This window comes from Choloepus didactylus, chromosome 9 (assembly GCF_015220235.1).
Source record: "Choloepus didactylus isolate mChoDid1 chromosome 9, mChoDid1.pri, whole genome shotgun sequence".
NCBI classification, from domain to species: Eukaryota; Metazoa; Chordata; class Mammalia; order Pilosa; family Megalonychidae; genus Choloepus; species Choloepus didactylus.
In genome coordinates, this window is record NC_051315.1 from 100,685,656 (window position 1) to 100,709,086 (window position 23,431).

A 23,431-nucleotide genomic window follows, 5' to 3' on the forward strand; every position below is an offset into this window, starting at 1 on the left:
ACCGAAAGGGCGCAGCTAAATTGATTATTTTAGACATGAAAGCTGCCGGTGGTGGGAATAATGCTCCTTTGTCACAGTTTACCTCTCACTCTCTAGATCTCTATCAGGTCTCTCTTAAACATCAGTACCAGTATTCCCTGTATGTTACCCCTGCAATGCCAGACAGGGAAGGAGGGTCAACCTCACTATCCTTGCAACTAGGAAAATGCTGGGCTGAGTTACTTAGTACTTGCACCCGGAGAGCCCTGGGGAAAGATGTCATTAAACATACCGACTTACTGGAATAGTCCTCTGAAACAGTGCCAAGCCATACTGGAACCTGGGGCAAAAGGAAAAATCAGTAATACTGATCCTGCCTTTATGTAAAATTTTGATACTTTGTTCTTAATGGATTTTCTGTATTAATCTTGATTTTTTTAAAAATATTACCTTAAAATATTATTTATCTTGATTTCTGAGTTTTTTTTTTGGTGACCCCTTAAATTTTGTGTCCAAAACAAGTACCTTACTTCCCTTATCCTAGTCCCAGTTCTGCTCTGTACGTTTTTGCCTCATGGAAAATCCAGTGTGTGCCCCAGTTAAGTTCTCCCTACAGTGATTTTCCCTTGTATCTAGCTTTACATTAAACCATCACTAACTCTCTTTTTGTGATTTCCCAGCTCAATTTGTATTATGATTACTTTAAAAGTCCGTAACCCTTGTTGGCTTAGAAGATCAGATTATCTCTTTGGTGTACCTGAAAAGCACCCTGTCTGTCTTTACTGTTTCCAGAACTTACACTGTTTCATTCCAGTTTGGATTTAGAAGTCTCTTCTAACATAACCTCATCCAGTCTGTAGCCTCTATCACATACAGTACCCCATCAGGGTTCCCCTGACTTCTGTTTCACAGCACTCCCCATTCTTAATGCCTGCTTCTCTTTCCCTGTATTTTGTAAGAATCTCATCTTTGAACATTAGAGTATCTTTAAAACACAACCTTTCCTCTTTTTTGCTAAAACCTCAGGTAAAACACTGACAGCATCTCTTAGAGTAATTTCTATTTGAGCTATTTTAGTAATAACAACAATTTAACAAAATTAAAGTCATGAGAGTGGATCCAGGTAGTACTAGGATTAGTCTCAAAGTGAAAAAAGATCATTTTCATCAGCTTCCTTTAAATTCATGCTTAAATTTCTTGATTTTCACCCCAAGTCAAATTCTTTATGTTCTATAAGATTTAAGGATGAACTTGGTCTACTTTCTTCCTTTAGACTTTTCTTTAATGCCTTCGTTGGCCTTCTTTCAAGCTTTCCTGTCTCCCTAAAAATAAATGTTTGTGACCACCTCCAAAGCTAATCTCTTAATTATATGTTTAGCATTTGCAGATGGGCTGCTTGTATCAGGTTAATTAGACTTGGGAGGCAAGACACAAAAAACACCTGCAAGTGGGAAACTCCTATTCTCTGGTCCTCATTGTTTCCATTTGAAAGACGTTCTCTAGAAGAGTACTTGGAGTTCTCTCTCCATACCTTTATGGAACCCTCCTCAGATGGAGAAGGGAGGTATCTGACTGATGAGTTTAGGAGGATGCTGGATTGCTCCTCCTGGCCTGCAGGGAGTACGTTTTCTGTCTGCTGTGTAAAAGGGCATGGTCTTAAGATCTCCAGCTCTGACTGGGAGGGTAAGCCTATCTAATTCAGGGGTCTTGTTATAATAATAAATGTGAATCTATTAGCAATAAAAGGGATATTTTGATTCCCTGGGTGGAGAAAGAAGAGAAAGAAGAGACATTGTTTATTAACCCTCTAAAACTCCTATAAGGATGATGCTCAGAGACACAGCATCTAATAATGGGCAGGGAGAGGAAAGGGGTAGGTGATCGGGTAACCAGAACACACGTCAGAGGGTGAAAATTATTGAAAAATGAGGATCACACAGGAAAATTAGGCTCAAGGGGTTGCGAGGAAACACTCATTACTACCAGACACCTTTTAATCAGTTGAAATTCCTCAGTCTAACAATGGATAAGAAACATAATTTTCCTTCAGGGTTCTCACTCATTGTTAGATCACAATAAAACTTCTCTTTATCCCAAGATCACTTGAGGAATCTACCCCATATTTTATGGGGAAAATGCAGTGATACATATTTTACTGAATTCAGATATAGCACTTTTGGTTCAGCCAATATTTTACAACATTTGAATTGGTCAGTCAAGGCAGTTTAATTCTCCCTTAAGTTATAATGTTGGAGACACTGACCCACAAGACTGTGAAAAGACTGGCTTGGGGCTGTATAATAAATCAGTGGCAGGGCTATAAACAGAAGAGTGAGCTCTTGTGCTTCTAATTTATTACTTATCCCACTGAGTCTGGATGCCTCCCAGTCACCAAATCACGTGAGTCTATTACTTTGTCTGCTCTCTAAAAATTTGGGGCTTGAGAAGAACATCTTTATTGGTGAAGATGGAGAAAGAGACCAGGCCTTTCAAACCAAGTCAGTCTTGTGTCAGTGGTACAGGCCTGTAAACCTGAGGGAAAGTGATTTTCAGCAAGGCTTTGGTGCAGCCCCATATTATTTACTTACTTTACTGAAAAACTATGAGTAAGGCACAATCCTTGGCATATGGGCATGTACCTACTTAGAATAGTGATTTTCAGTCTTTTAGAAATTGACATATAAGTTCACAAATCTTTGGTTTTAGAATCCTAGTTTTCTTTTAGAAGGAATGTGCAGCCAGCAATACATTTTTTCAATTAAAGGTAATAAATAAAATTAATCTTTTTGGGCACTTTTATAATATCCATTGGGGGAAAAGTGCTCTCTATTTTAAACCAAGACTTGAGAGTGGTTTCTTGGTTAGAGAATGGGAATCAAAAAGTCACTGGGTGTGCCCATCCCACCACCGTCGGTTGGGACTCTGGGAGGGCTGCAGCCAGGGTGGGCTGCAGCTAGCTGGTTTCTCTTCTGCTTCTGAAGCTGTTTGGTCCTGAGAGGATCCAAGAAGATATCACCAGATGTTGCCCCTCCCCAGGTGGGTGCAGTCAGTGCTGAAAGCTGCACCCCAGTGGCTGACTGGAAATGGGGAGTCAGGGTGAGTGGGCTCAGGCTTCCTCTTTCTCCAAGAGGCAATCACATATATCACTTCCTTTCATTCAGTTCCATTTTTGTTTTGAAAATGGCCCATTCAATGCCCTGTGCAAAGGAGAGAAACTCTGACAGTCACAATGCCCAGAGCAGGGAGTCACATCCTGTGTTTGAGGAATCCTAGTCCAGAAAAAAGAGGGTATTATGGTCAAGTAAGTTTGGAAATGCCACATTCTCATACCACATGTTAAAGGCTTCTGAAAAGTCCTATCATCAAAAACTTAAAAAAAAAAAAAAGATCCTAGAAATCTGCAGAATCATAAATAGTTGCCAAAGGGTAAGTTTTGGGTCCATCATCAAAAAATATTTTTTAAAAACCTAGATGATTGAGCAGGGAATATGCTAATTGTATCTACAGATGACTTTAACCTAGAAAGAAGCTAGAAAAGATGGTAAGAGTAGGAAACTCAATGGGGGGAACAGAGGATGATCACTCAAAAATATTTAGTTTCACCTATTGTGTGCCAGATGCAGAGTGAGGAAGAAAGCAAGAAAAAGAGCAACACAGCCTTGCCATTATGGTGTTTGCAGATAGGTGGGGCAAACAGACATTAAATAAACAATAACACAAATGATGACATAATTTACAAGTGCTACAGTAGAGGTACTACACCAGCATTATTGGAGGGACCTAACTAGGTCCTAAGCCAGTCTGAGGAGTTGGTTGGAGATGTTCTTGAGACAGTAACAAAGAAATATTAACCTAAGTCAGGAGCTGAGTTGGGATGGCAATATTCTAGACATCTGCCTATGCAAAGGTTCTGAGGTGGGGAAGAAGATGGTGCATTTGAGGAACAGAGTGAAGTCAGTGTGGATGTAACTTAGTGTGTTGGGGGTAAGAGTTGAAGCTGAGAAGGTGGGCAGGGATCAAATCATGCAGAACCATAGTAAAAACCCGGGTTTTTATGCCAAAAGCAGTAGGAAGCCATTGAAGGATTATAAAGAAGGAACTATCCCAGGGTCAATATAAATTTTAATAAAATCAAGCTTGCTGCAGTGAGACAAGATTTGGGAACAGTTTGAATAGAAATAGGAAAAATGGTTAGGAGACCATTGTGGTTGTTTGGATGAAAGATGACCTGGCTGGTAGCAAAGAAAATGAAGAGGCTGGGGGCTATCTCAAAATTCAATTTCTAAATATGCTTATCAAGGATAAAATGCAAACTAGGCATAACATTAGGATGTATAAAAAAAGGGGGATCTAAACAAAGGACTTGAACTAACTCCTTTGTACTAACTTCCTTTATACTTAACACTGGATAGAATCTTATTAGAATCTCTATTTCAGTTTCCAAAATGTAAGAAAGACTTGGAAACCTGAAGATGTTTCAGCAAAACTGAATAATGGCTTGATGCATTCATTAAGAACACAATGGGCTAGGCTGGTGCTTCCTCAAACTTTGTATGCATCCAAATCAACTGGAAAGTTTGTTAAAAATCTCCAAGAGCCAGTCTCAGATTCTTATTTCAACAGGTCTGGGGAAGGGTAGGGCTGTTCTGCCCTCACCCTCAAAATTCTGAGGCAACTGGCCCTCTCACCATACTTTGAGAGGCACTGGTGCTGGGGTGGCACTCTGAAAAAAGTGAGACACAAAGTCACAGGCCCAAGACAGGGGTCCATAGGAGTAAGTAGAATCTTCAATTCTATGGGTGGGTGGCAGGGTTGGGGTGGGGTGTGTGTGTGTGTGAAAGAAAGTATAAAAAAAATTTTCACACCCAGAAGTCTTCAAAAAATATAAAACAGAACCGTAACTAACAGGTTCAAACACTGGCCATCACCCTCAATCTCAGAACTCAGTGCTTAATAGGAGGGCTCAGTTTTTCATCTGAAATAGGGGAAGAGGTTCATGCTCTTTATTTTTATTGTGATTTAATTAAAACATTTTCTATGTTAATATATTGCAAGATCTAAAAACCTACATACAGTTATATTCTGCTGTTAAAACCGACTTTTAGTTTAGCCCCACTTCAACTTCTGGGACTATATGTGGCCCATGTTTGTTGAATGGGTGAATGATTTGATGAATCAATTAATGCTAGAAATAAATTGGTATTACTATATTACTGGATTTGCTCACTGGAGATGTATTTAAAACTGGCAAGTTTTTCACCTAAGTATGTTTGTGTCTTTAGGCAATATAATGAATTTTAAAAAACCTCTCAAGTAGCTTTTTAGTAGCCCTTAGGAGCCCAGGAAAAGCTTAGTTTGTCAAGGAATTTAGCTAGAAATTAAGGAGAATCTTGACCTAGCCCAGTCTATTTTAAAACCACACTGAGACCAATTTCTTGCCCAATAAAAGGTCAGTAAACAAAAACTTTTTATCCAATGTGAAGCCCAATGGTACTTCAACACTTTCTTTAGAAGTTTAACCGGAAATGAGAACAATGTTAACCAAAAAGGGAACTACAAAAAGGGACAAGAACTTTCCAGACCAAAGTGTAGCAACAAAGACTGGGAGAAATGAACAGGTTTAAAAAAAAAAAAAAAAAAAAGGCAGCACAGCTATGGCCTATGAAGTTCAGGAAGGTCTATCAAAAGATCCTTATCTTCTGAAATTCAAAATGATTTTATTCTTCTGAAATATATCAAAGACCAACACGTGACTTCTATGATGCGAACACCAGGAATAAATCAAAAAAGCAAATTTATATCCTATTAAATCAAACTACCAACTTATATAAAGTGATCAGCTTTCTCTAAATTTTAAGATGTGGAATAGTTTAAAATCTCAATTATAAAACAGTCTCCTTTTAAACTCCCATTACTATTTCAGTGTGTTTTCATTTTTTTCTTCTACATTTCTTTTTACTTAAAATAATTTCCTGGAGCAGGACCTTGAAACTTAGACTGCCAAAAAAGGGTAAAAAGTAAAATATTTATCCAATGATAGACATCAGAACCAGGAAGAAGATTCCTGTCTCTTATCTTCTTAGTCAAGTAATATTTCTACTGCTTTACACTGTCTTCCTCAAAAGAAAAAAGCACTACTTATTAAATGATGATTAAACTGAAGACACAATAATCTCATTTTCTCTCATCTTCTATAGACCTTCAAAGAATCATAGAATGAGAGATAAAAGGGACCATATAGAGCAAAGCCGTTTCCTCTAAAATATCCCAGAGTAGAAAGAGCTGGAGGGAACCTCAAAGATCTTCGAGTTCCATGAGACACATAATGGGACTGTCATGTTCACAGCATCTTGTTCACTACGCATCAAGCACAGTACTTAGCACTTAGTAGGGTTTCAATAAACATTTGCAGAAGGGCTGAATGCATAAACCTCTCCATCTTATAGATGAAAAAATTATAGCTCAGACAAGCTGAGTGATTTTCCTTGAGGTCAAAATTCCAAAATTCCTGCCTCATTGGCCAAGGCTCTTGACACTACTCATTTTTACCCATGGCCATCGAGTCTTCTTACATAAAAGAAATCCTATCTACACTGGTGAATTGTTACCCTGGCCCAGTGGAATCATACACAGAAGCCATTTTTGCTTCTAAATGTCAGACTTCAAATATGCAGAGATAACACTGGCATCCTCCTCATTCAAGGTTACACTTGCATGGCATGGTTTTTTCTTTTCACCATCTTATCACACATCAATAAATGTTATTCAGTTTGTTCTTAAAGAGCAGTATCCAGAACTGAATTTTCCAGGTGTGGTCTGGCCAGGGCAGAACACAATGAGGATATTATCTATTCTTTCTGGATCTGTTTTGGGAATGTTTTTGATATAGCCACAGCAGCACAAATGCTGGTTTCCTAAAACAAGTAATTAAAACTCCTGGCTGTCTCATTTGTATGTCCATATGACTTGCTCTTAGGTCAAGTTTCCTCTACTTCCTATGTATGTGGTTAATTTTCTAAATCTAAAAATAGGATGATATATTTATCCATATTAGATTTCACCTTGTTTGTTTTGTCCATTCCACTAGCTTGCTTTTCAGAATCTTGATTCTGTCATTCAACATATTAGTTGTCCAGCCTAGTTTTGTGATAACTGCAAACTTCCTATGTATGCCTACCATATCTTTATCTGGACAATTATTGTCCTATCTGGGCAAATAATAATAGCTAATACTTATATAGCACTTGTTATGTTCTGGGCACTGTTCCTAACTCTTTTAACTCATTTTATTCTCACTACAGCCTTTATGAAAAAGACGTGATTCTTTTAACCATTTTACAGATAAGAAAATGGATGCACAGAGGTTTTACCCAAAGCCACAGAGCTAGTGAGTAGCAGATCTAGAAATCCAGGCAGTCTGACTCCAGAGTCCTTGCTCTTAATTACTAAATTATGCCACTTCTCATTATCATCATGTACCTTTACTGGCAACCTTCAGGCTAAGAGGGATCCATTAGTCAACGCTCCTTGGGTAAAGCTGCCAACCATTTACAAAACAATGTAAGTATAATCTCTGATAATCCAAAATTCTTTGCCTTGAGGGTTTTGCCAAATGCTTTTTTGAAACCTAAGTGCTATATAGCATAGGCGTGAACTAATTGTCTAGTAATCCTATCTAATAAGAAAATGGAAGTAATATGGGCATGATTTGTTTTAAGTTACTCATGGTGGCTCACGGTGATCACAATTTCATTTTTTAAATGCTCAGGAACCATACAAACAACAATCTCATCTAAAAGGTTGGCAATGATCAACACTGTGAAATGCAATTTCTGAAATCCTGTTTTCTCCCTTCTTGAAAATGAGAAAGTTTAGCTTTCTAAACTTTTCTGGCCCCATCTTGTTCTCCATTTATTTCTCAAGATTACTGTCACAGATTCCACAATCATTGTTATAAGTACTTCTAGTATTGTGGTTTGCAGACCTGTCATTTTTTTAGACCCAGTAAACAAATTATGCAAATCATTGGTATTCTCTTAATACTGTCATTTCTTTTAATTCTCTTACTCACATTTGCTTTAGTTTTTCTGGTTTGTAAACCACTCTTACCTATCACACAGGTGCCCCTGTTTTCCTTTGTGCATGTTTTATGTCCTCAACCAGAATATAAAGTCCTTGGGGTTACAGGCCATATCTTACACTTCCCTTGTATTTCCCATAGCACCGACTATGAAATGAGACATACAAAAATTCATGTTATATTTTTGACAGACAGTAAAAAAAGCCAAAGAGATTTTCTCTGAGTTTAATTCCGTGGGAAATACAAGTATAAAGTTTAGAGTGGGGAGGAAAAACCACTTGAGCTCTTTGGCTTTTAAATTTTCTAGAACAGGGATTCCCTGACATGGACAGAGACAGGGTCAGTCTCCAAGCCAGTAGCCATGATGGTTTGACTTCTCATCATCAAGTCCAATTCTCCTGCTCCTCACTCCTATTTGTACATCCCAAGATGCCTGGTAGAGTGTGTGGCATACAAGAAGGGTTTAATAAATGCTTATAGAAATGAACCCTCCACTTCAAACCCCAATTAGGGATTTTACTATTACAAGTCTTTTAGTCAGATTCATAGTTGGGGAAATAAAACTTAGCCCTTCAGCACACACAAAAAAGCTAGGGATATCTCCTCTGGGATATGAGATAATCCAATACACTCAGTAACAAAATGACAATACAATATGAAAAGCCAACAATGGACTAAAACAATTCTTATTTATCCAACTTGTTTACATGCTTTGGAGAGCATATCTACGTTTTTCTTCATTGTCTCTTCTCCCTCCAATTGGTTATTTGCTTATTCCCTAACTCAACTAAATCTTCAATTTATTACTATTCCTAGCAAATAGAAGACAGATTTGAAAATAGTAGTAAAAATAAGAATTGGAGAGATCAAGGAAAGTCCATTTCTTTTTGTTTCCATCTCATTTCCTTAGAAGAGCTGGCACTTTGGCTACTGAAGGATCCCCTAATTGTTTATAGGGGAAGCAAAACAGATTTTGGCTATCCTAGAACTTTTTTTTTTTTAAGTCTTCAAATGTATCATACACAACTGATCTTCTTGGTACTTAGAAACCTACAGATCTTTCTTTACCAGAATGCACATGCATAATCAGCTCCCAAATTCAGTTTCTCTTTTTTTTTTACAATTGGGTATTCTGCATGATTTACCCTGAGGTCAATGAGTAACTAACTCTGCCCAACACAGAACTATTGCTTACTTCCAGCCTGGCAGCTATTTAATGAATAATTAACCACTGCATACTTTCTATCAGGGATGCTTGAATTGCTAGAGTAAAGGTATTCTTTATGTCTAAACGATGTCATAAAACAGGCCTCTGCCAGAAAGACGCCCTCATTTATCACATGAAATGCCATGTGGTATTAACAAGGTCAATACTGTTTATTTAATATATTTTGCTTTCATAGGGGCTTGAAATGATTTGTTTTTGCAGCTGTAACAGAGTTAAATTAGGGATTTAGCTTCAGTTTTGCTATTTGAACATACAACAAGGAGCTATTAATTACCTACCAGAAGCCCTTGGTCATCTTCCTATAAGTTAGAGCATCCTTGGGGTAATAAGTTACACCACAAGCAGCCAGATTTTATCCTCAAATAATCAATCTTGACTTCTCAGGAACTGAGGGCAGACTAAAAATCTCAACTTTTTAATTCTTACTCCACAAATCCCTGCCCCATGTAAATGTTATTTGTGTTATTAGCACACATTTTTCTTTAAATTATGCAAGGAATTTAAGATAAAATCTTAGTGTAAAGACTAGTTTTAGATATCTGCTCTCACAAATGAAAAACTAAGAAACCCATCGTTTCAGATCTTAAACTACCAATAGCCAGCCCCTTCTCCTTTTCTCACACTGCTGTTCTACCTTAAACGGAGTTGGGGAACAGGAGGGAAGTTCACTCCAAAGATAAACTTGTCAAAAATGATGCACTGCAATTCTAATTCTTCTCTACCTGATTGTGAGTGTCAGCTGGGAGCAACCGCTGAAAAGGTTTGGGGGAAAAAAGGCAAGGGGGAAAAGAGGGTGAAAGAAGGGTTTGGGATGCAAAGAAAAACTAGAGTGCCATTCAAACAAAAATGAAATAACACACATACACACAAACTCAGATACACAAAGGGAGGGGGGGAATGCACTTCCCCCCACCCCCAGGTCCTCCCAACATACTTCTTTTTCAAAGGTTCATTGTCAATCAATTAGCCAAGGCAGCAGGGGTCTATGAGGTGGGGGCACCCAGTGAAACAGTGGGCAGTCCTGTTGTATTACTATTTAATCACTTTTGCTAAATAAATAGAGCGGCCCTGAGGTGCTGTCATGTCAAGGGAATTTATAACACACACAAAAAAAACTTCATTTTTCATTGGTCATTACTTTTTTCCTTCAGGACAAGAGAGGGTTATTACTGTAGCCTTAAGTTCCATCTTTGTGTTTCTTGCCTTTAATTCCCACTCAGACCCTGCCACTTTCTGGCACTAATTTGTCAGGCTGAACAAAGAGAGGATTTGTACCTCCTGTAAGGTCTCAATTAGGAATGGCTTCTGCTGTATTATGTGCCATTCAGAGAGGACACAATGCCGGTAATTACAGGAATTTGCACTAAATGGCTGAAGAATTCACAGCAAAACTTTTCCTCCCCTTGGGTTTACCCCTCCCAAAGGCTGGAGGGGGAAAAAAGGAAAGCAAAAAGCTCTTAATGCCAGAGACATGTAATTATCAACAGCAGTCCCAAAAGGTTAAACAGCAGCCAAAGGAGTAAAACCGTAAAATCTGCTAGTGTGAAAATGGTGTAGGGGATCCCCACCCCCCCACCGCCCTCCAGCTCACTGTTTTTCTTGCGGTCTCTTTCGTTAACATTTTCAACTTCAGTTCAGAAACAGGGGCATTGTCCCACAGTCAGGCATTCAATTTCACCCACAGATTACAAAACAGTAACACAAGGCAACACTTTAAACCTGAGCTTTGCATCTCTTGTCGCACCTATTAACAAGTCCCTGGGCCCTTTTGTTATTGCACCCAATTGCTAGGTTTCATGATTGGTGGGAAATTACAGGAAAAACATCTGTGTGTACTAGTGCCAAGAAACCCATGTATCGATTGAGTATGAATAGGTATGTACACATGTCTAATTCCTTATGAAAACAGGGCTGCTGCCTTATCACCTAATTTATACAGCACTTTGTGAATAACATAATTTAGAACTGCTTACAGGTACATACTTTATAAATATTTTAATAAGCTTCACACAATCATTTGTTTCAACCTTAGTATTTTACCACCACAGACACTCCATTGTCAAACATAGTTTGAATCACAACCAGTAATTTCACTAAAGCAGCATACCACATTTTACCGCTATAGATGTATTCCTGAAAAGCTGTACTAAAGTACCACCAAACTAATTGTTCCAAATACCACTCTCACTGTGTGCTCCTCTGTTCAAGAACCTTCCTTGCCTTTGTGGTCAAACATCAAGTTCAACCTTATGAAATTGACTTTTTCAGTGTCAAAAGTGACCGTGAGCAATTTCACATAGTTCTACCTCTGATGGTTCTCTACCCTGATATGCGTGTCTCACTATTGCAGCTCTTGTCAAAGGTGCCATTTTACATTCATTTATGCAATTATTTGACTAATCTGCTTAACATAGTAGACTGTAAGTTTTATGAGGGCAGGGATCACACCTGCTTTCCTAAACCACTGACTCATCTTGGTGTACCTGAGTTTCCAGCACATAGTCAGATGCTGGAAACTTGACATACAATAAACTGTAGAATGAATAGAAGAATTTAATTTAGAAAGGCATATTTTCAGGAAGTAGGAAGAGCAAATGTAAAGGCCTTGGAGGCAGGAATGACCATGGTGGGTTCCAATAACAGCAAGACCACTTGGCCTGGGCTTCCTGAGTCCAAAGGAGCCATGGAGCTGGAGAGGGAGCCATGAACAAACCACACATCATCAAATACAACTATAAAAAGTTTAAGCATATGTTAAGGAATATAGTTATGTATAAGCATATATTTTCAAAACCATAACCTCAGGCATTTTTGGATGGTCATGGTCCATTTTCTCTGCAGGAGCTATTTAAGTTTCAAAGAAGAATATAGAAAATCCTTCACCTTCAGAAAGAATTAAGAGAAATAAGGCCGATTATACTATTTTTTAGATTTAAAAGCAAACATTTGTGGCTCCCCTGAATAGTAACTGAATGACATCATAATAAAGAACTACTCAGTGTAACCTTCTACTTTTCAAAGTTTATTCATCTAAAGTATTTAAAGGGGGAGGGACTAAGTGGACATAAAAACTTAGAGTCTAAAGAGGCATACATACTAAAACCACTAAATACTATGAATTAGCTTCTCCTTAAAATAATAGGTAAAGCCAAAACTTAACCAAAAACAATTTACTGGTCTTTTGGCATTTTTGGAAGGTAAGAGTGCTATGAAACAAGCTTTTTCACTGAATGTATGTTTATGAGGATGCAAAGTTAGGAGACCTAGGTATGAAATGATGAAGCAGCTGGTTTGGATTAACTGTATTTGTGAGAAACATAGATCAATGTTTGAAGTTCCAACTGCTATAATAATCTTTAATACAACGAACTGCCTCCCAAGTAATTTAAAAAACATTCAGAAGTTTGCCTAACAAGTTTTTTGCCTTTTTCTTTTGAGACTCTGCCCCCTACAGGAGATGAAGTATTCCTACCTGAGAGAGGAAATCAGTATTCCATGCACAGGTATTAAGGAAAATGAAAAGCAACCTGGCGAACCACGTAATCGCAAAGCAACTGAATATAACACTTTCCAGTGGAAAGGGGGGCCATTTAAATGAAATAAAATTATACTGTTTTGGAATATGCCACATATTCCAAATTAGGGTTGATATCTTTCCGCCCCAAATTAAAAATCTACATGTCCTCCATCAGAACTCCAAACCAAAGCATGGAGGTAAGGTTGAGCAAATGCATTTTAGACCACATTACTCCTGCCCCCTGGGTTCCCTTCAACCACCCCTCCCCAACCTGTCCTCCAACCAGCCGAATTTAGTGAGCACCAACTTTAGAGAGCAGAGAGGGGCATCCTATCACATGGAACCTAAAACAGCTGCCAGAAAGGTCTATGGCCACCCATTATATAATCCTTATCCTCTTCCTACCTTTCTACTTAGTTTCCTTCTCTCTGCCTCTTCTAGTCCCCTTTCTTTGTCTTTTTCTTGTTTTCATTTCTCCAACTGCTGGATGTGGTGGGCCTGCTACATGACTCTGTCCATGTAACATTTCTCATTTCTCCTTCCTCAGAGAGCTAAGGGATGCTACCAATACAGTACAGAATGGGGGCATAGCACACTCCATCACCAAGCAAACAGGTGACAACTGGGTGACAATCCTTGTGTAAAACATGCAGCTTTTCTTCTCTAGCTCCCCAGAAAGTTTTTTGATTCAGCTTGAGAACTAACCTGGGCTAGTACCTGGGCTAGTACCTCTTATGCCAATAACACAACAGATTTGTTGACCCTATAGGCAATCTAAAGCCACGGAACTGTACTGTAATTCCAGAATGTCCACACAGTTAACAGTAACTTATTGTTGAATGCCTGAACTTTGAAATATAATATATATACTTGTATAAGACACTGAAATAATTTCTAAAAAACTGTAAAAAACCAGTGACTTCTTATTTCAAAACCGTTTTCCAAAAGTAGCTGGCTCACTTAACACAAGGTCTTTCATGACTGCAGATATATGTATATACTCTAGCAAGGCTTCTTGACTGGCTCAGTGTTTCTGGTCACTCAAACCCCATCATGCAAGTTTCTGGCTTTATAGTCACACTGAGGTTCCTCCACACAGCAGGGGTAATATGCTTAATCTCCCCTTTAAGTCAGTTGTTTTTCAATGGAAAAGGCCATCAACATAACTAACCTACATTCAAGTTATGGGTTTTCATTGCATCACCACTATAGATGAAAAGGTTATTTGGCCTTTCAATGTAGAAGCAAAAACAAAATTTAGAATTTGGTCTTGGCTGGTGGTGAGCTTCTTATTCATTTTTAAACAACATCCTTAAATCTGATAGACCCAAATTAAAATCTTTCAAATCAGACTTCCAATTAAGGCTACCTCCATGGCAAATTTATTGTTACAAATTGTGGAGTTTAGTGAAAGGGAAATAATTTGAATAGATGTATAGATTTGGTTTAGTGGGTTTTTCCTTCTGATTTTACTGTTTTTGTGAAAGTGGGAGGAAATGGCAAGGGAAGGAGAAAAGCAGTAATAGGGTTTTCAGAAATAACAGACTAAGGTCTCAAGCTCTGCTTGTGCCTCACCCTTACATAGCAGTTCCAGAAGTTCCAGGCTTCCACTTGATGAGGCACAGGCCCATCGTGACTCAAAGGTCATCTGCTGAATCATCATCTACCTTGCTTTTAGCCACCTCAACATATTCTGTCAAAGATGACTTTCTAGATTGTATCTCAATAGGATCTGACAAGGTTGTGATCAATGACAGTTACTGACTATAAACATTTCCCGTGCCTGAGAAGTGTTAGCAGTCCACTTCGGCACTGAATGCCTCTTATGGGACAATTTGTGACTTCCATAATCACAATGACTTTTATTCAGGAAGTCAGAAGGAATGAAATTACAGCAGAGTTTGGAATTCCATATTCTAGTCTGCTTATGCTTCAGCCAAGTCATTTTGATTCAATGGGGTATATCATACCTGCTTCTATCAAGTTGAATAAAATAGTATGAGGGTGGATTCGTTTTAATATGGCAGGGTCCTTGGAGGGCCGATGCTTTATAAACAGGAGGTAACTATTACTGGCTTACCAAGGGGATTTTTAAAGTGAATTCTATTTGTGGAATTCAGGGTTATTCTTTAATGAGTTTTGGAGTAAAAATTTGCTTCATACCTGCACATTTGAAACTCTGAGCAGTAAGTCCTCGTTCCAGAGACAAAGTCGTCAGAATGCTCAGGAAGCTGGTAGTCACAGACTGACGTTTATTCTTCCTGAGTTCATGCCCACCCATATGATCCTTGGATTTGTTCCTCAGTGTCACTTGCAGGTTTTGCTCTGAACTCCTTGCTGCATTGGCAGCTGTTTTCAGAGCCTCCATCCATTCCTGAGCCCTCTGTCGGGTCTCAGCACGGAGGCGGAGAACATCTTGGGGGAAAATGACCTGAAAGCAAGAGTCACAGTCATCCAGGTTGTCTATTTGGACAGCCAGACACATGTCCACATTGTAGCTCAAGAGGGGATCCTCGTCTAGTTTGCCAGGCTGAAAAGCCATAAGGCAGGCTCTACTCAGCACAAACGTAAATGCCTTCCAGTTGTTTTGGACAGTTAGCCTGTAAAGCGTCCCTGATTTGAGGATGTTTTGGTACTGTTTGGGGCTATCCGAGGCAGGGGACGATGGCAGCAGCCCACTGGATTTCTTCTGTAAACAATGATTCCGTGTACAGTCAGCATTATGACCAAGGCCTGGTGAGTTTGCCAGCTTTTCCTGCCATCCCACGTAACCAGGCACGGCAGCATGCACAACTTCCCAAAGCTTCTGGCCCCAGTCCAAAGCCTCCCACGGTGACTCTGCCTTGAGCTGTAGCTGAGTGTTGTCATATAAGATGGTATCCACCATTCTGGCCTCAAGGTTGCCCAAAACAGATATGCTCTGGAAGTGTGAAAGTTGGTATGTGGCATAAAGGTTTTGATTTGCACTGCTGTTGAGACTATAGAAGTATAAGTTGTAGGGTGAAAGTTCTGCATAACAACTTTGCCAGTAACTGTCATGGTTCCTCCTAATCTCCACGTAACCCTTCTTCAGAATGTTTGGAAATGTCTGCTTGTGTTCTGGTGGGAGGAAAGAGACAAAGTATTAATTAATTATGAAAAGGCATATGCAAGAAACCAAATAGAATATCCTTTTGGTTCAAACTAAACACAGAAGAGGTACCAAGATGGTACCTAATTGGCAAGATGTAACTGGGGAAAATCTCGAGTCTAAAAAACTGAAAAGGGTGGCATTAACAGTGCCAGAATCAGTACAGGGGAAACAACATCAATGTGATATGCAGAGGTGTGTGTGGAAAACAGAAATACTGGAATGATCATGACTGGCTATGCCATGTGTGTCCAAGAACCAATACACTTTGCCAGGGTACTTTGTTTTCTAGGTAACATTCTACAAGCACCAAATGCATGAGAGAGAATGTTCCTCCTGCCATGTTACCTAACTCCTTGTTATTACTCTTACCTTTCCTTGGTTGGTAAAGCCAGGAAGGGTCAATGGAAAGGACATGTCCTGCTCACAAGCTCTTGTACACAGTTTATATGATACTGGGCAATTCGGTCCATGCTTAACTGCCTAGTCTCTTCTGACTCCTTTTACAAACTTTATGCTTCAGTCAACTGAACTGTTTCCCAGACACCCCTACTAGCTCTGAGCTCAAGACCAGTTCATGGGTCTTGTATCTAGTAACTGTTCTCTGGGCTTGACCTGACCAGCTTCACTTTTTAGGTCCCTATTAGATGGCAGTTCTCTTTCACCTCTCAGCCTGACTGTGCTTATACTGTTTCCATGGCTTGCAACTTTCCTTCCCACCTCACCCCCCTCCAATGAGCTAACACATTCTTATCCTTCACGTAGCTATTTCTTCTTCCAGAAAGCCTGTCTTGACATCCCATCCCTCCTCTCCACCCGGCACACACATACACAACAACCCTTGAGTCAGTATCGGGTATCCCTACCATATTATTCTCTGTCAAGAGCTCTTATCAGGTTGTATTATAATATTTTATTTAAATAGCTGAACAAATAAAATAAATTTTAAAGTTTTTAAAAAGTTTGTCTTCCCCACTATACTGTAAGTTCTACTGAGGGCCAGGATAAGGTCTCTTTTCTCATTTTTGTATCACAGCAGGTAGCACAATGCCTGCTACAGAGTAGGTGCTTAATAAATAAAAGTTGAATTAGAAATAAAGTTTCTAGCACAATGCCCAGCATATAGTAGATATAATTTCCTTCCTTTCTTCTTTTCTCCCTCCCCTGTTTTACAAGTGTATCTGGCATACCATCCTTAATCAATCATTAGCGGCAATCTATACCAGTTTAGTACTTTAATAAAAGGGCACCATCACTTGGGAGACTTCCTGATACTTTCATCAGATAAGAAAGTTATATCCATGCAAAAAAGGAGCACTCCTCCCTAGCAGACTTTCATTTATGAAATGTTTCTCAATTTCTTTTCTTACACACATTGAAGACAGTCATAAATAAAGACAAATCATACTCCCAAAGGGTATGATCTCTGATTTGGGCTGATGAAAAAAGAGCAATACAAATGCAGATTTTAAAATAGTAAACCAAAAGAGAAAAGGAGAGGAATGAGACAGAGAAAACCAAATTTTACCTGCTTTACATCTCTGGTCCTGGCATTTATTAGTATTTCTGTGGTAACTCAAAAGCCATTAATTTCCTGCAACCCACACCAATCCCTTTGTAGAAAGACATAATGGATGCCTATTCTCAGATTATCTTTCTTTTCTGATAATGCAATAAGGGAGGCAGTGCTGTTAGAGACACTGCTGCCACCTCTACCCCTCTCATTTCCATCAAGCACTGATGATAGTACAACCTTTTCCACAATAAGACTCCTAGCCACTGGCCCTTCTATCCCCATCCCTCCTGTGACCCAGAGGCTCAGCTTCCCATCCCTGAGTAAAATAAAAAGCATCTCCCTTGTTTTTCGCTATGAATTTTCCTTTCTTACTTCCCTGAAAGTAGAAATTCTAATTTAATTGGACCCAAACCAACAGCAAACTTAACTAAAACCCAGTTCTTTCTGACTTTACAATCTAGGATGGTACACTGACCAAGAAATCCCTGCTAGGGAATTTCCAAAGCTGCTCACCTTCTGGATACAGAATAAGTATAAGGCATAGTGTTCCAACATTTCTCTCCTACTCAACAAGCAAAATTTCTCATCTTTGTCCTCTACCTCAGCTTCATCCTTTCTAAATAGTATGTTAAATTGAGATAGAAAGGCGAGTTATCATAGGAAATGACCACACTTACAGACTGCAGTTCATAGGCTAATTTCTTGAAAAATAAGAATCAAGAAGGGAGCTAATATGATCAGGAAATTATTCTCTGGGGTGCCTACTCCTATTTGTAGGGCCTGTTTACGGCATACCTAATTAATAATTTATGCGTGAAGTATTCGTTATCTTTGATTGTAGAGGGCTGAAGAACTATCATTTCTCTTTTATCTCTAACAACTGCTGCTTTCTATTTGATCTGAAGTTTATTTTACATATTTTTGAAGCTATTTAGAATGTTCATTAATACTTGAGTCCTGATTTTGTTTGTCCAGGTGATAAAATTTCAATTCATTTAATTAAATGACCCTCACATTCTTTTACAGAGTTCAATTTCATATATGAACAATATAATTTCTATATTAACTAATATCATAAGTGATTCAGATGGGACAATTGACAAAAAGTACTTTATTCCTCCAATGAAAATAGAAAAAGATGATCAAAGTGAATCACTGTTCTTATGAACACATGCTGAAACCATAAGACACTAATTTCTCATGAAAAAGAAAAAAAAAATTGGTTTCCCCATTACTTCCCACTTTGGCCAGTATGGAGATCTGGCTTAGTTCCTTCTCAATGAGATCCCTTTTCTCTCTCCTCCCCCTCCTTACAGTGTGTGGTTTAAGTGCAATAATTGCTACTGACTAAAGAGGAAGACAGTGATTTTCCTATTAGGTACCTGGCTCACTTCTGTACGACCAATCCACCAAAAAGAGTTCCTCTTTTGCTATTATTTCCTGTCTCCTTTCTCAAAAAAGTATCCATCTCATGACTGCTGCCCTAATCCAGGTCTTTCTGGCTTCTCTTTCTAGTCCAATACAAAGGCCTCTTAAATGGGCTCCCACCTCGAATCATCCTCCCTCCTGGCCGTTTTACATATTGTTGCCAAGTTAACCTTTCTGAGTCACTTGTAGCCTTTCCCATGCCTAAACCCTTCACAGGTTTCCTGATGCCCCATAATAAAATCTAAACTCCATTACTTGGCCTTAGAACACTTTATTATGGAAATTTTCAAGCAGACACAAAAGCAGAGAGAAGAGTAAAATGAACACCCATGCACTCATCCCTCAGCTTCAAAAATCAAGTTTCTGCCATTCTTGTTTCATCTCCCTCACTACTCCCCAACTCCCTCTTTTTATTTTTTGCTGGAATATGTGAAAGAAGATCATAGACATTTTACCATTTCACCTGTAAATACTTCAGGATATATCTCTAATCTAACAGATGACTTTAAGAACAAAACTCATGTGTATAGATACTGCATTAGACACACACACACACATGATACCATTTTCACTTCCAACAAAATTAATAATTCCTTATCTAATTCCCAGTTCATGTTCAATTTCCCTAGATCACCTCAAAAATGTCTTAAATGCACACGGTTTGTTCCAATTGGGAATCAAAAAAGGGTCACACGTTGATTTGGTTGACATGTCTTTTAGACTCTCTAAATCTCTAACAATTCCCTCTTCCTCCTTTTTTCATGTCATGTATTTGTTGAAAAAATTGATTCAGTTGTCCTGTAGAATTTCCCACATTCTGGATTTGGCTAAGTGTACCTTCATGGTATTGTTTAAATGTTCCTCTGTTTTCAAATTTTCTGTGAACTGCTACTTAGGTTCAGTTACTTGTGTGTGTGTGACTGGCAAGGTGATTGTTGCACTTTAAGGGGTGACTCTGGGGTTCAGAGGCTGTTAGTCTGATCCCTCAATTGTCAATTTCCCTAGGAACTTTTCGCCCTATGTTGCCCCTCTTCATGACTCTCCCATACTCCAGCCAGCTGACCTGACCGCTGTTTCCATTACTCACCCCCTCCCAACCTTGGGGTATTTTCTCTCACCATTCCCCCTGGCTAGATTTCCCTTCATTTCTGTGCGTCTCTATTATCCTCATACTTGAAGTCTAGCACAAAATTTTTTTTTATTCATTTTATTGAGATATATTCACATACCATGCAGTCATACAAAACAAAGGGTACATTCGATTGTTCACAGTACCGTTAGATAGTTGTGCATCCCTTACCAAAATCAATCCCTGACACCTTCATTACCACAGACATAAAAATAACAAGAATAATAATTAAAGTGAAAAAGAGCAATTAAAGTAAAAAAGAATACTGGGTGCCTTTGTTTGTTTCTTTCTTTCTTTCCCCCATTTTTCTACTCATCCATCCATAAACTAGAAAAAGGGGAGTATGGTCCATATGACTTTCCCAATCAATTTGTTACCCTTCATAAGCTACATTTTTATACAATCGTCTTCAAGATTCAAGGGTTCTGGGTTGTAGTTTGATAGTTTCAGGTATTTACTGCTAGCTACTCCAATTCACTAGGACCTAAAAAGGGTTGTCTATATTGTGCATAAGAGTGCCCACCAGAGAGACCTCTCGGCTCCTTTTGGAATCTATCTGCCACTGTAGCTTATTTCATTTCCTTTCACATCCCTCTTTTGGTCAAGAAGATGTTCTCCATCTCACGATGCCAGGTCTACATTCCTCCCCGGGAGCCATATTCCACGTTGCCAGGGAGATTCACTCCCCTGGGTGTCTGATCCCACATAGGGGAGAGGGCATTGATTTCACCTGCCAAGTTGGCTTAGCTAAGAGAGAGGGCCACATCTGAGCAACCAAGAGGCATTCGGGAGGAGGCTCTTAGGCGCAATTATAGGGAGGCCTAGCCTCTCCTTTGCAGCAACAGTTTTCCCAAGGGCAAGTCCTGTGGTAGAGGGCTGAACCCATTAAACCACCAGTCCCCTATGTCTGTGAGCACATCAGCAACCATAGAGGTGGGGAAGCCCAATACCCCTGCATTCTCCACCAGCTCCTCAAGGGGGCTCTGCATATTTTTTTCGTTGTTTTTTTTTTTTAATTAACTTTTTTTTAAAATCAACCAAATAAAAAATAAAAAAAATTTAAAAAATTTAAAAAAACATTTCAAACAGACCATAACAAGGGAGTAAGAAAAAGACAACTAACCTAAGATAACTACTTTACTTCCAACATGTTCCTACTCTACCCCAAGAAAGAAATCTAATATAGTAGCATTTCTGTGAACTTGTTCCTACTACACCCATCAGAAATTAACAGACCATAGTCATTCCTGGGCATTCCCAGAACATTAAATTTACCCACGATAGCTTATCTGTTCTTACTGGATTATCGTTCCCCCTTCCTTAATTGCTCTCTATCACTAGTTCCCCTACATTCAACATTATAAACCATTTGTTTTACACTTTTGAATGTTCACATTAGTGGTAGCATATAACAGTTCTCTTTTCGTGCCTGGCTTATTTAGCTTAGCATTATGTCTTCAAGGTTCATCCATGTTGTCATATGTTTCATGAGAACGTTCCTTCTTACTGCCGTGTAGTATTCCATCGTGTGTATATACCACATTTTATTTATCCACTCATCTGTTGAAGGACATTTGGGTTGTTTCCATCTCTTGGCAATTGTGAATAATGCTGCTATGAACATTGGCGTGCAGATATCTGTTCGTGTCACTGCTTTCAGATCTTCCGGGTATACACCAAGAAGTGCAATCGCTGGATCGAAGGGTAACTCTATATCTAGTTTTCTAAGGAACTGCCAGACTGACTTCCAGAGTGGCTGAACCATTATACAGTCCCACCAACAATGAATAAGAGTTCCAATTTCTCCACATCCCCTCCAGCATTTGTAGTTTCCTGTTTGTTTAATGGCAGCCATTCTAATTGGTCTGAGATGGTATCTCATTGTGGTCTTAATTTGCATCTCTCTAATAGCTAGTGAAGCTGAACATTTTTTCATGTGTTTCTTGGCCATTTGTATTTCCTCTTCAGAGAACTGTCTTTTCATATCTTTTGCCCATTTTATAATTGGGCTGTCTGTACTATTGTCATTGAGTTGTAGGATTTCTTTATATATGCAAGATATCAGTCTTTTAACAGATACATGGTTTCCAAAAATTTTTTCCCATTGAGTTGGCTGCCTCTTTACCTTTTTGAGAAATTCCTTTGAGGTACAGAAACTTCTAAGCTTGAGGAGTTCCCATTTATCTATTTTTCCTTTTGTTGCTTGTGCTTTGGGTGTAAAGTCTAGGAAGTGGCCGCCTAATACAAGGTCTTGAAGATGTTGCTCTACATTATCTTCTAGGAGTTTTATGGTACTGTCTTTTATATTGAGATCTTTGATCCATTTTGAGTTAATTTTTGTGTAGGGTGTGAGGTAGGGGTCTTCCTTCATTCTTTTGGATATGGATATCCAACTCTCCCAGCCCCATTTGTTGAAAAGACCGTTATGTCCCAGTTCAGTGACTTTGGGGGCCTTATCAAAGATCAGTTGGCCATAGATCTGGGGGCCTATCTCCGAATTCTCAATTCGATTCCATTGATCAATATGTCTATCTTTGTGCCAGTACCATGCTGTTTTGACAACTGTGGCTTTATAGTAAGTTTCAAAGTCAGAGAGTGTAAGTCCTCCCACTTTGTTTTTCTTTTTTAGAGCAGCACAAAATCTTATCTTTTCCTGAAGCCTTTTGCATTCCCTCCATTTGAAAACAACTGTCCTCCTCTGAATTCCTACGGTTCTATGTCTATACCACTCTGATGAATATCCTTTTTGCCTTATAGTTCAGATATTATTTTGCATATTTCTTAAATTTTATAATAAAATTATTCAAAAAAATTAAAACAGAAGAGTAAAAAGAAAAAAAAAATCCCCCATTTTCTGTCTCCCCTGACACAATCCCCTTGCCCAGATGGTGTACATTTGATACGAAGACTTTAGACATTTTCTACAAAAATATACATGTAAAATAGTTAGATGTTTTCACATAATACTGGCATATATATTTATTCAACCATTCTGTACTGTCATTTGGTTATTTTATGCAATTTTGCCTTTTTAAAAAACACCATGCCCCAGATCACAATAAATGAACAGTTTAGGTAATCCAGTTGACCAAGAAAACCTGGACTGCCTTAGTAAGCACAGTGAATGAACCCAAAAAAAATAGGATTCTGAAGTCAGGCTTTGGAATTGAATAGAAAGAGGAATATTTTAATGTTTTCAAAGAACTCCAAGAGTCCATGTGGTGCCAATATTCCAGATGAATCAATGTGAAAGGAAGCCAAAGTGGAAAGTGGATAGAGTACTCACAATGCTAAATACAACATTCCCTCTTCTAGATAGGCTCAACAGGATTCCCTCTCTGTCCAAACTTAGCAGATATATTATATTTCTCTCTTTCTTGATCATTCTTCCTTTTGTTTTTTTCTATACGGTACCTAGGCTATA

The 23,431-nt window shown here is 38.7% G+C and overlaps 1 protein-coding gene across 5 annotated transcripts in view; it reads right to left on the reverse strand.

The window, feature by feature from the left end:
• PLEKHM3 (pleckstrin homology domain containing M3) overlaps positions 1-23,431 on the reverse strand; it is a 259,523-nt gene that overhangs the window by 151,264 nt on the left and 84,828 nt on the right. For all 5 annotated transcript variants that reach the window (XR_005218718.1, XM_037848979.1, XM_037848976.1 and 2 more), the window contains exon 3: positions 14,968-15,903. Coding sequence is in view for 4 of the 5 variants with exons in the window: in XM_037848979.1 (XP_037704907.1) it covers positions 14,968-15,903 (936 nt within the window). In the remaining variant the exon portion in view is untranslated. The remainder of the gene's footprint in view (positions 1-14,967; positions 15,904-23,431) is intronic.